At 46.1% G+C, this 13,550-nt stretch overlaps 1 protein-coding gene across 1 annotated transcript in view; it reads left to right on the forward strand.

The window, feature by feature from the left end:
- DLEC1 (DLEC1 cilia and flagella associated protein) overlaps positions 1 to 13,550 on the forward strand; it is a 778,557-nt gene that overhangs the window by 586,098 nt on the left and 178,909 nt on the right. The window contains exon 31 of the mRNA XM_029587026.1: positions 10,012 to 10,082. Within this exon, the coding sequence (XP_029442886.1) occupies positions 10,012 to 10,082 (71 nt within the window). The remainder of the gene's footprint in view (positions 1 to 10,011; positions 10,083 to 13,550) is intronic.

The following is a 13,550-nucleotide window of genomic DNA, read 5'->3' on the forward strand; positions in this document are numbered from 1 at the left end:
GTGCCATTAAAGTTCGGTAACATAGTTTCATAATAAAGACTATGTCTATGCATAACTGTATATTTTGCTAATGTTAATGGTGCAATAAAATAAAATTGCACATATTAAGTTAAGTGCTATATGCTGGTGTTCTGCTGCCTGTATTCATTACTCTCCTAAACTCTGTTTTCTCTAACAAATGCTTGTTTAAATAGCCAGGTTTTTAAACTCTTTTTAAAAAGTTTATAATCTCTCTGTAGTCTAATCTCCAGAGGCATGGTGTTCCATAATATGGGTCTGGCTAAAGATAGCGCCCGTTCTCTAACTTGGGTCAGTCTTACTGTTTTAACAGAAGGGATGGTTAGGAGGGCTTTGCTAACAGATCTCAGGTTTCTATGTGGGACATGTACACGTAGTGCTATGTTCAGCCATTCTGCTTTTTCGTCGTGAATGTATGTATAGTGCATAGTGTTTTGTATTGTACTCTGTGTTCAATGGGCAACCAGTGTAATTCAGCTAGCGTTTACTACCTTAAGAAGCTTGCTGGGCAGACTGGATGGACCATTTGGTCCTTTTCTGCCATCATTTTTATGTTTCTATGTTTGCACTGACCCAGTAGTTAGAGCAGGGGCTAAGAACCAGAGAAGCCAGGGTTCAAATCCCACAGCCACTCCTTGTGACCTTTGGCAAGTCACTTAACCCTCTATTGCCTCAGGTACAAACTTAAGGGGACATTACTATTTATCATGAGAATGGAAAAATACTGTGGGCCAAGGTAAAACATTGCAGGGGATTTTCCTGTGGTATTGTTCCCCTCTACAGTAAAATACTGTGGGAGTTTCCCACTGTATTTTTTTCTTATGAAAAACTTCTACAAGGAAACAGGAAATTCTGTGCGATAGTGGCCCCCAATCAGACCCCTCTGACCCAATCTGCCCTCCCCTTCCCTGGTAGATGGGAGTCCCCCTACCTCCCCCACCTTAGCCCACTCTCTGGACTCCTCATATGTTAGAATAGGTCTCTGATAGTCTAGTGGTGTCCCTGGTAGTCTAGTGGGGCTTAGAGCACCACATAGGCCTTGGACCAGTTATCATCTTTCAAAATGATGCTGGCCAGCCTTTGACCCTTTAACGTGATGAGGAAAGACTTATCTGCATAATTTTGGAAAATCGTAGTGATCTGTCTGGGGCCTAGGGGTGCTCTGGGCTCCACTAGACTACCAGGGACATATTTCACGTTGGGGGGGTTCTGGAGTGTGGGCTAGGGTTGGGGGCTTGGGGGACTCCCATCTACAAGGAGGGGGTTTGGATCAGGCACAGACTGATTGGGGGGTGGAATGTATTGTCAAGTGTAGAGTTTAGGAAGGGGGGGGCATCGCCACAGGTCTTTATTTTATTTTTTTTTACTATTTTCCCCCATCCCAGAGGGGGAGAGTTTTTTAGGGGGATACCTGGCCCTTTAAATTTCAGTGCCAAAGAATCTGGATGTGCATTAATGTTCTGATGTTCCAAGGAAAGGTTACCTTCAGCTCCTGAGTTGTAGCTAACTTTTCAGGAAATAATACATTGTTTGTGATATTTGAAGCAGGTTGTGTTTTTTCATTATCATGAAATTAGGTATGGATGATCTGCTTTGCATGCATTTGCAAATTTTAAGCATGCAAAGCAGCTCCTTTCAATACAAGGTGGGTTTTTGGGTAAAATATTGCATGATATTAACATGATACGCATATATCCTGTGATAAAAAGCCATTTTTCACGCGTTAATTGCTTATCGTGGCTTAGTAAATGAATATTTTAGACTCTGAGAACTAAATGAAAAACTGTGAGCTAAATCTAAAATAATAAAACTGACCATTTACTTTTTCATTTATTAAAATGTGTTAATCACTTAAACAAGATGGCCTAAGTGATGTACAATAATAATATTCAAAATCAAATAAGAACAAAGTCCTTCTCTTTGTTTTCTTTTTTTTATCTAGTTACCAATCCACAGTGAATCAATGCCACCTATCTCATGTAGCTTTTTAGATTTTTGAGGAGTTTGTCATGTGGGATTTTATCAGACGCCTTCTGGATATCCAAATATACTATATCGATTGGCTCTCCTTTATCCACATGCTTGTTTACACCTTCAAAAAAATTCTAATAGGTTAATAAGGCACATCTTCCCTTTCCTAAATCCATGCTGGCTCTTTCCCATTGAGTCATATTTATCTATATGACCAGTAATTTTGTTAATTATAGTTTCCAAAAATTTTTGAGGCATAGATATCAGGCTGACCAGTCTATAGTTTCTTGGGTCACTCCTGGAGCCCTTTTTGAAAATTGGTGTTACATTTACTACCTTCCAGTCCTTAAGTATAGAGACAAATTTGAATGGTAGGTTAAAGATTACCAGTAATAGGTTTGCAGTTTCATATTTGAATTCCTTTAGAATGCAGAGGTGAATACTATTAGGTTCTAGTGATTTGCTACTTTTTAATTTGTCAGTTTGCTCTAGCGTTTTTTGCAGTTTCAAACTGATTTGATTTAGCTCCTCTGAGTCATCACCTAGAAAAAAAAACAGTTCTTTTTCAAACTAGGAAAGGTAAGGAGAGTATGGCAAGTTGATCATGGTGATCAACTAACCCATATAATCATCCCTAGATAAGGAGCTATAAATATGACCACCTTGCTTGCTTTGAGAAAATTTGAGTTAGATGAAGCCAATATTCTCAAGCTATTCTTAAAATGCTGGAGGAGCATAGGCACACAAGATCAGAGTGGCTTGAGGATGTGACTTTTCATGGTCAGTGTTATGTTACCTTACCATGCAAAACCAGGAACAGAGGCAAGTGGGAGAAGAAAGAGAAGATAGCAGGGAGAGAATTAAGCCAATAAGAAAGTAATGGAGAATAGCAGGGAAGGAGGAAGAAGCAACAGAGGATATCAGGGAAGTGAAGCAAGGTGGGATAGAGGGAAGGAGGAAGTAAGAAGGGGAAAGAAGGGTGGAGTGAAGAAAGGAGGAGGAAAGAAGCAGGTAGAAGACCCAAGGAGGGAGCTATTATTGGGTTACAATTGGTAATTTTATATGCACATCTACCAAAAAAGAATGACTCTCATCTCAGTAGATTTGATGGGCTATTTTGGTTTTTATCTGCCATCATTTACTATGTTCTCACAGGACAAGCAAGATGGTAGTCCTCACATATGGGTGACATCATCAGGATGGAGCCCAACCACGGAAAACTTCTGTCAAAGTTTCCAGAACTTTGACTGGCCCCTACTGGGCATGCCCAGCATGGCAATAACCCTGCAGCCTGCAGGGGTCCCCCTTCAGTCTTCTTTTTTCCACGCAGCAGTAGCCTCACGGTTTAGGAGCTCTGAAGAGATTCCTGACAGGAATTTTCCTCATGGAGTTAATTAAACTTAAATTGCCCCACAGGGGTCCTCCTCTAACTTTTCTCAGGCCGCGGTACTCCAGTAAGTTTTTTTGACCGTCTTTCGTCGATTACCGTCGAGTTTGGCCTTCACGGCCTACTGGCCGTTGACTGTACCGCGGCTCGATTTTTTTCTATGGCCATGGCGTCGGGGTTTCGTCGGTGCCCAGACTGTACTCGTACCATGTCTATCACAGACCCTCATGGGGTCTGTGTAATGCGTTTAGGGCGTGAGCATGATGTCCTGACTTGCACCAAATGTGCCCTCATGACACCAAAAGGTCGCAAAGCCAGAATGGAGAAGATGGGACTCCTCTTCCGTGCTCACACCCCGACGCCATCCATCGCATCGACGTCATCGGAACCGGTACCGTCGAAGTCGCACCAGCATCGACCACCGTCCATTGACTGTCCGCCATCAACGTCTTCACGGCCATCGACTCCTGTTTCTCCCCCTCAAGATTGAGGGGATAGTAGGGAGAAACATCGCCATTGGCATCGTAAGTCTCAGACCGTCGAGGGAGCAAAATCATCGACCTCGCCACCGTCCGAGCCACCATCGAAGAAGCCCTATCCAGGAATGGCACCGACCATTCCTGTGACCGGGACATCGAGGCCGCCCTCACCCGATCGGGGTTTGGGAGTCGCGATTCCGCCTGTAAAGGTGGTCCCTCCGACTGTGCCTCCGCCTCACTCTTCCATCACGGAGCCAGGGCTGCTTGCTCCAGGTCTCCAGGAAGAACTGGACCGGCTGGTCCAGGAGGCCATCGACAAGGCGATGCAACGGCTCCAGGTTCCTCCGGCACCGGCACCGGTACCGAGAGTGGAACCGGTCACCGACCCGATGACAGCAGTGCTGGCACTGCTGCTATCCCAGATGGAGGCGCTCATGACCGCCCTTCCACCAGTGATTCCCGGGTCTCCAATGGCTCTGGTGCGCTCCTCGTTGACAGCTTCATCGGGAGGAGAAACACCGTTCCTCATTCCTCCTTTGGGAGTACTGCCTCAGCCATCGATGCCAATTCGTCCCTCGCCACCGATTCATTCATCGGGGGCAATATGCACATCGGCACCATCAATGCCTTCAATACCAGCACCGATGCCTTCCAGGCAATCCACGGTGCCCCCGGCGATTCCTTCAATTTTCTCGGAGCCTCAGCCGGGGCCTTCGGGTATCCAACCCCCTTCTCGTCCTACAGGTCAGTCTGCTGATCCTTATGACACCTGGGGTGATGATACTTCCACAGACACCGATGACTTACCTTCACCTCCCTCTCCTACTAAAAGTAGAAAGCATTCTCCTCCAGAGGACCTTTCTTTCATTAATTTTGTGAAGGAAATGTCAGAGTTGGTCCCTTTTCAGCTTCAGACGGAGTAGGATGATAGGTACCAGATGATGGAGCTCCTCCAATTCCTGGATGCCCCTAAAGTGATCACTTCTATTCCCATTCATCAAGTTCTTCTTGACCTCCTCAAAAAGAACTGGGAAAACTCTGGATCCATTGCCCCAGTCCATAGAAAAGCTGACACTACCTATTTAGTACAATCAGCCCTCGGTTTTCAAAAATCTCAGCTCGACCACCACTCAGTGGTGGTATCGGCTTAAAAGAAAGCAAAAAGGACGAAGCCTCACTCATCTACCCCTCCTGTTAAGGAACACAAGTTCCTAGACAATATTGGTCGACGAGTGTTTCAAGGGGCCATGCTCATCTCCAGAATTGCTGCTTACCAATTGTATATGACCCAATATAATAGGGTCATTTTCAAGCAGATACAGGACTTCTCTGAAACCCTGCCTGACCAATTCCAACAACAGCTTCAAATCCTTGTCATCAAGGGGTTTGAGGCAGGAAAGCATGAGATAAGAACAGCTTACGATAACTTCGACACCTCTACTAGAGTGTCTGCAGCTGCCATTTCGGCAAGACGATGGGCCTGGCTCAAATCTTCTGACTTTCACCCAGAAGTACAAGACAGGCTATCTGACCTGCCATGTGTAGGAGACAATCTGTTCGGGGAACAGATCCAGCAAATAGTGGCTGAATTAAAGGACCATCATGAGACCCTTAAACAGCTCTCATCGATACCTTCCGACTTCCCCTCAAGACAGACCTTTAGGAAGGACTCTAAGAAGTCATTCTTCCATCCAAGGAAGTACTATCCTCCACCAAGCAAGGTCCTGAACTACGAGGCCTTCTCAAAAACCTCAGCTTCGCCAGGCCCGAGAGCAAAAGCCGCAAGCAGCTCCCCAGCCAGGGCCTGCTTCAGGTTTTTGACTTTCAATTGGAGAGCAGCAGCCTGATTCCTCTACCAAGCATACCAGTGGGAGGTTGATTGTGCCACTTTCACGGCATGTGGCAATCAATCACAACCGACCAATGGATGCTAGCAATCATTGCTCAGGGTTACTACCTAAACTTTCTTGCTCTTCTACCGGACTCACCACCTCTGCAAGCATGGAGAGTATCCAACCATTCTGTCCTTCTGGAGCAGGAGGTTTCCCTTCTTCTCCAGTTAAGAGCAATAAAACCCGTCCCTCTCTCGCAGCAAGGCCAAGGGTTCTATTCCTGATATTTTTGATCCCCAAAAAATCCGGGGGAGTTCATCCAATTCTGGACCTACGTGCTCTCAAGAAGTACCTACAGCGAGAAAAGTTCAAGATGGTAACCTTGGGCTCACTTCTACCTCTTCTGCAAAGAGGAGACTGACTCTGCTCTCTGGACCTTTAGGACGCATACATTGTGATAACTCCAGCTCATCGCAAGTACCTCAGGTTTTTAGTAGGCCCAAAGCACTATCAATACTGCGTGCTTCCGTTTGGCCTAGCATCGGCACCATGAGTCTTTACCAAATGTCTCGTGGTTGTCGCAGCTTTTCTCAGGAAAGAAGGTGTTCACGTCTACCCCTATCTCGTCGAATGGTTAATCAGGGCTCCAACCCAGCAAGCCGATCGGTCGTCCCTCAATTTGACCCTACACACTCTAATTTCTCTAGGATTTCTCGACAATTACGAAAAATTACCTTACAGGCAAAAGCCTTTCTACCTCAACAATGAGCGCTAACTCTCGTGTCTCTCGCTCACCAGATGCAGTCTCAGCATACAGCAACAACTCGCCAATTCCTCGTCCTATTAGGGCACATGGCGTCCTGAGTCCACGCCACACCAACAGCCCGCCTTGCCATGAGGCTCATGCATTGGATGCTGAGGTCACAATGGATTCAAGCTGTTCAGCCTCTGTCCACATCACCAATTCACTCCGTCTTTCTCTCGCCTGGTGGAAAAATCACAACAATCTCCTCCAGGGACTGCCCTTTCAAGTGCCAGATCCTCAACTCATCCTCACCACCGACGCTTCCAACCTCGGGTGGGGAGCCCACGTGGACAATCTACAGACACAAGGGTCTTGGTCTCCGGGGGAAGCCAAACATCAAATAAACTCCTAGAACTTTGAGCAATGCGATATGCTCTCAGGGCTTTTCAGGAACGCCTGTCAAATCAAGTCATCCTGATTCAGATGGACAACCAGGTGGCCATGTGGTACATCAACAAGCAGGGAGGCACAGGCTCCTTCCTTCTGTGTCAGGAAGCTGCGCAGATTTGGGCGGAAGCGCTCTCCCACTCGATGTACCTCAGGGCCACCTACTTCCCGGGAGTGGACAATGTCTTGGCAGACAAACTGAGTCGTCATGTCTTCCAACCGCACGAGTGGTCTCTCAGCCCCTCGGTAGCGAATTTCATCTTCCAACAATGGGGTTATCCCCAGACAGACCTCTTTGCATCCCCTCAGAACCACAAAGTCGACAATTTCTGCTCCCTCATTCGGAGCGAGCGCTCTCAGCCCAGAGATGCATTCTCCCTCTCGTGGGCAACCGGTCTGCTCTGTGCATTCCCTCCACTTCCTCTTTTCGAAGACTCTCGTGAAGTTACGTCAGGACAAGGGAACCATGATCCTGATAGCACCTCACTGGCCACGCCAAGTGTGGTTTCCAATACTTCAGGATCTCTCCATCCGCAGGCACAGTCCCTTGGGAACGGACCCGCATCTGATCCCTCAAAACAACGGATGCCTACGCCATCCCAATCTTCAGGCCTTGTCTCTGACGGCATGGATGTTGAAAGGTTAATCCTTCAACCATTTAACCTTTCAGATTCGGTTTCTCGTGTCCTGATTGCTTCACGGAAGCCTTCCACAAGAAAATCTTATTCCTATAAATGGAAAAGGTACACATCATGGTGCACCTCGCAGTCCCTTGATCCCTTTTCCTGTCCAATCCCAAGATTTTTGGACTATCTCTGGCATTTGTCGGAGTCAGGTTTAAAGACCTCTTCAATCAGAATGCATGTCAGTGCGGTAGCCGCCTTCCATAAAGGTGTCGGGGATGTTCCTATATCAGTACAACCCCTTGTAACACGCTTTTTAAAGGGCTTGCTCCATATCAAGCCACCTTTACGTCCTCCGACCCCTTCTTGGGACCTTAATCTGGTTCTTGGTCGGCTCATGAAACCACCATTCGAGCCTCTTCACTCCTGTGACCTAAAATATGTCACATGGAAAGTGATTTTCCTTTTAGCTATCACTTCAGCTCGCAGAGTTAGTGAGTTACAGGCCCTAGTTACCTATCCGCCTTACACTAAACTCCTGCAGGACCGGGCAGTACTCCACACTCACCCTAAGTTTTTCCCAAGGTAGTTTTGGAGTTTCACATTAATCAATCCATCATACTACCTACCTTCTTTCCCAGGCCCCATTCCAATCCAGGGGAACAGGCTCTGCATACCCTTGACTGTAAACGGGCTCTAGCGTTCTACTTAGACTGTACAGTTGCCCACAGGAAGAGCACTCAGTTATTCGTCTCTTTCCATCCCAACAAATTAGGGCAACCTGTAGGTAAGCAGACTCTCTCCTCCTGGTTAGCGGACTGCATATATTTTTGCTACCAGCAAGCAGGCATTCCTTTTCAAGACCGTGTTAAAGCACACTCTGTGAGGGCCATGGTGACTTCAGTAGCACACCTACGATCAGTGCCGCTTCCTGACATTTGCAGGGCTGCCACCTGGAGTTCTCTGCACACTTTTGCAGCCCACTATTGCTTGGACAAAGCCAGAAGACAAGATTCCATCTTCGGCCAGTCTGTCCTGCGTAACTTATTTCCAACGTGACGTACCTACACCCTTCCGCCTGCCCGGTGGGATTCAGGATGCCCTCTACAAAATTCTATCCCAGTTGTTGTGCCTGTTGCACGCCGTTGGGTACATTTGGTGCATGTTCGGACATCCTCAGCTCGGTGCTCACCCATATGTGAGGACTACCATCCTGCTTGTCCTGTGAGAAAGCAAATGTTGCTTACCTGTAACAGGTTTTCTCACAGGACAGCAGGATGTTAGTCCTCACGAAACCCGCCCGCCGCCCCGCGATGTTGGGTTCGTAACGTTTTGTTATTTTATTTTCGGCACTGCCTGTAGCTTTCAAATAAGACTGAAGGGGGACCCCTGCTGGCTGCAGGGTTAGTGCCATGCTGGGCATGCCCAGTAGGGGCCAGTCAAAGTTCTGGAAACTTTGACACAAGTTTTCCATGATTGGGCCCCATCCTGATGATGTCACCCATATGTGAGGACTAACATCCTGCTGTCCTGTGAGAACACCTGTTACAGGTAAGCAACATTTGCTTTACTATGGAAAATGAGAAGAAATTAATTGGGCTTGGAGGAGGACAGGATGAGTGGCTGGAGAGAGAGAGAGAGGTTCTGTGTCAGCTTGGACTGGGAAATGCAGAGAAAAGTGGGGTCAGGATGGGCCAGGAACAGAAGGAGAAAAGCATAGAGAGAGACTAGTCTGGGAAAGAAAGGTATTGGAATAAGCTAAGCTGGAGAAGAGAGAAGAAAGGGAGAACCAACACAAGCTAGGTTAGGGAGAGGGGAAATATTTACAGATAGGTTGAGGATAGAGAGAGGATAAATAAAATCATAGACAAAATATGTAATGGGAAAGGAGAAATGCAGGTATAATATAGTGAAGGTGGAGTAATGACAGTACTACCTGTTGCACCATCTACCTTATGACCCAGCAGTCATATATAACAGTAAAATTTATCAACATAAAATAATCAGTAGAGTTACTTTTGCACATTCAAATGAATCATTGAAGAAGAAACCTAAGATAAAAAGTTAAAACTTATATAAAGTTAGGCCAGCTCAATGACTCAGTGACAGTGCTACATATTACCATGCAAAAGATCTGGGTTTGGTTCCTGGGTTAAGTCTTTTATTTTCCAGGCTGGCCATATCCCTTGGAGGGTGGGTAGAGGGAGTCTTAGCCATCACTCAATAGTCACATCTACTGGATGAAGTTAGCCTGTATATGTCCAAGTTCCAGTGAAACTGTCACAGCAATGGCCAGCTAATCAGGTAAATATACCATGCATGGCCAGGTCATGTAGGGATTATAAAATACCCTCATGGCGATACAATCAATAGATATCAATTCACAGAAGCAGTAGGAAACTGCTCAGAAACTGCTGATCACCACTCCTCTTCCTCTACCCCACCCCCAAAAAATAAATAATTGGGTTTTATTGTTTCATATGAAGAAAAGAATGTTCACTTTTCACAGGTTTGGAACCCACATCTCTGGAGGGGACACCATCTCTCGCAGTCTCCGAATCAATAACACATGCCCATATGGTAAGTTTTGTGCCGACTCTTTAGATTTTCAGTGTATGCATTAACAAAACACACTGAGAAGATTTTCATGATAGGAAAGTGAGGGAACAGAACAGAGGAGAGAATCACAACATCTTGCTCAGTGCCTTCAATTATATTGACATTTCTCCATAGACAAGCAGGACTGAATTCAGCCATAGAAGTTGATGTCACCAGATAGCGCAGACACAGAACACACAGCCACCTCCACCTGAGTCTCCTTAGTCAATTTTCTTCTGCCAAGTGTGAAAGGATGGTTTTTTACTCTCTCCCTCTGTTTAGCTGCTTAAGGTTTTTCAACTGATATTTTCGGTCTATATTTCTCTAAGATTTTTTTATTCATGAGTCTCCTGAAAAAAATTGCAGATTAGTTTTTCTTTACTTTTGTAATGTTAGAGATAGGGCCCTTCAAATTCTGCTCCAAATGCAGACAAAAGGGAATTCAAAGGAATAGCATCTAAGAAGATGTTAGTGCCCCCACAACATTGAAGCCATGATTCTCTGGCTTCAGCTGACTGGCACAAGAAAGAGAAAAAGGTCTCCTTTGGTGCTAAGCTGTTCAAAAGATCCTCACGGGAAGCACTGCACCAACACTCCATTAATGTGAAAACAACTAATACCAGTAGGTCAGCGCCATCGATATCTGCTGCCACAGCACTGATATTATGGAATCATCAACATCTGATACCACGGTGCCAAAGATTTTGGCACCATCAACATCTGCCACAGTGACAAAAAATGTGGTGCCAAAAATACATTAATTCGGAGCAGAGATACCTGGGTCAAACTTCCAGTAGGGAAAAACACTCCACTACCTAACCCTGAGTACAATCTATTCATCCAGAAGTTATGGTTGGAGTTTGTCCTTTACTATATGAAATATGTTTCATTCACTCTTCTACCTCTTTTGCTTATAGAACCCATTTCCTGGTGTGTAGCCAGATGGACTCAGAACAAATGGGATAGTATCCGCGTGCTAGCAGTTGGCGACAGATCTGACATCAGCACGGGGTATATATATCCCCACAGGAAGCGTAGCAACTTAGTAATTTCCGTCTCCAAAGCAGTTTGGAGAGCCTGCACGCTTGCTAAGCGTGTTTTCCAAATCTACTTTTTCTTTTCTACTTCTACTTACTAAAACTTCTACAGCATCGAGCCCCGCACTCCTGCAGTGATACCCTAAGGTCCCTCCCCCAGTAGAGTTTCCCGGGGTGATTTCCGTGATCCCCCGGAGGTTTAAGTCCTCGGTCTGGTGGCCGGATCGCGGCAGAGACACAGCCCCCGGGCGAGGTTCGGGTGAGGCCTCGCCTCAGTCCCGGCGTGGACGAGGCAGCGGGTGCATATCCTCAAACGCGGTGGTGAAGGTATTTGCTCCCCTCCCCCGCAGCCGGAGACCGCCCGGGTTCCAGCCGGGAAGCGCCGAGGATCAGGTAAGGTGTACGGCTTTTACTTCTGGTCTCCGAGGACTCGAGGATCGGCGGCGTGGCACGCCGTGGAGGGCGCCATTTTGTGGCCTTGTTCAGGTATTGTGCGCCCGAGATAGGCACAGGTCTATGACTAAGCGCTTCTTACTGAGAGCATACTGAACTGTATTGAGCGTGTATTGCTAACCGCTTATTGCTGAGCGCATACTGAACTGTATTGAGCATGTATTGCTAACCGCTTATTGCTGAGCGCATACTGAAACATATTGAGCGTGTATTGCTCACCGCTTATTGCTGAGAGCATTTTGAATGGCCTTGAGCGTGTATTGCTAAAACCGCTTATTGCCGAGCGCATACTGAACTGTATTGAGCGTGTGTTGCTAACCGCTTATTGCTGAGCGCATACTGAACTGTATTGAGCGTGTATTGCTAACCGCTTACTGCTGGGAGCATACTGAAATATATTGAGCGTGTATTGCTAAACGCTTATTGCTGAGAGCATATTGAATACCATTGAGCGTGTATTGCTAACCGCTTATTGCTGAGAGCATATTGTCTACAATTGAGCGTGTATTACTGTCCGCATATTGCTGAGCGCCTATGGCATATCATTGAGCGCATATTGCTGCCACTTATTATTATTGTGCGCCTGTTGGATTAAGCGCATATTGCTGCCGCATATTCTTATTGTGCGCCTGTTGGATTAAGCGCATATTGCTGCCGCATATTATTATTGTGCGCCTGTTGTGTTACGCGCATATTGCTGCCGCATATTATTGTTATGCGCCTGTTGTATTAAGCGCATATTGGCTGCCGCATATTATTAAGCTATACAATAACCAAACTCGTTGCCTTGTGCAATAATACTATAACACGCTACATAACAAGGAAACTTCTTGTTATGTGGATATTTGTGCGGTTGCCGGCCTCGAGGCAGCCTTGAAATTTTGACTGCCCCCCCTGGGCTGGCTCCCGTGTTTTATTCTTTTATTATTTTTCACAACTATTTTTTATTTGAATTTTTGCATCTTTTTTGTTTTTTCACAGTCCATTGCTTAGATCCCCCGTAGTGCGGATCGACCCGTGAACGATTGCATTTAATTTCACTTATCTTATCTTATTAGCAATTGCCGCTATTGCCGCTGGTTTTCGGGTCTGCATGCCGCCTGCCCGACATTGTTCAGCAGAGCACCCTAGGGTGCTAGCATCCAGGATCCAAAACAGGCAACATGATTGGCCAACAGAGTGACTTGAATGAGTATATTAAGAACAGGGCAGAGAGAGACGCCGGATTTACAAGTGAAGGCGCCGCTCACGTTAAACGAACACTACGACACAGTAAGTACTTAAGATCTTGATTCGTGGAAATATTTTAGTAAAAAGATAACGTTAATTTTAGCTTTTTAGAAAAATTAAAAAATAGTTGTTTTACAGGTCTATATGTAAATTCCATTGCAAGCTCGGTCCCGCGGCCCCTGAAGCAGGCAGTGAATGCCGAAACATGGCCCATGTCGGGCAGGCGGCATGCAGACCCGAAAACCAGCGGCAATAGCAGCAATTGCTAATAAGATAAGATAAGTGAAATTAAATGCAATCGTTCACGGGTCGATCCGCACTACGGGGGATCTAAGCAATGGACTGTGAAAAAACAAAAAAGATGCAAAAATTCAAATAAAAAATAGTTGTGAAAAATAATAAAAGAATAAAACACGGGAGCCAGCCCAGGGGGGGCAGTCAAAATTTCAAGGCTGCCTCGAGGCCGGCAACCGCACAAATATCCACATAACAAGAAGTTTCCTTGTTATGTAGCGTGGCATATTATTAAGCGCCTGTTGTGCTACGCGCATATTGCTGCCGCATATTATTAAGCGCCTGTTGTACTAAGCCCATATTGCTGCCGCATATTATTCAATGGAACAGAACGCCTCAGCGTCTTCAGCGGGGGTACCTCCTGCCTCCGGCATTAAAGCCCTCGGCCTCTGCTCTGCATGCCAGCTTCGAGCCACACACAGTGAAGAGCCAGACT

The sequence above is a fragment of the Rhinatrema bivittatum genome, chromosome 2 (assembly GCF_901001135.1).
Source record: "Rhinatrema bivittatum chromosome 2, aRhiBiv1.1, whole genome shotgun sequence".
In the NCBI taxonomy this organism is placed as follows: Eukaryota; Metazoa; Chordata; class Amphibia; order Gymnophiona; family Rhinatrematidae; genus Rhinatrema; species Rhinatrema bivittatum.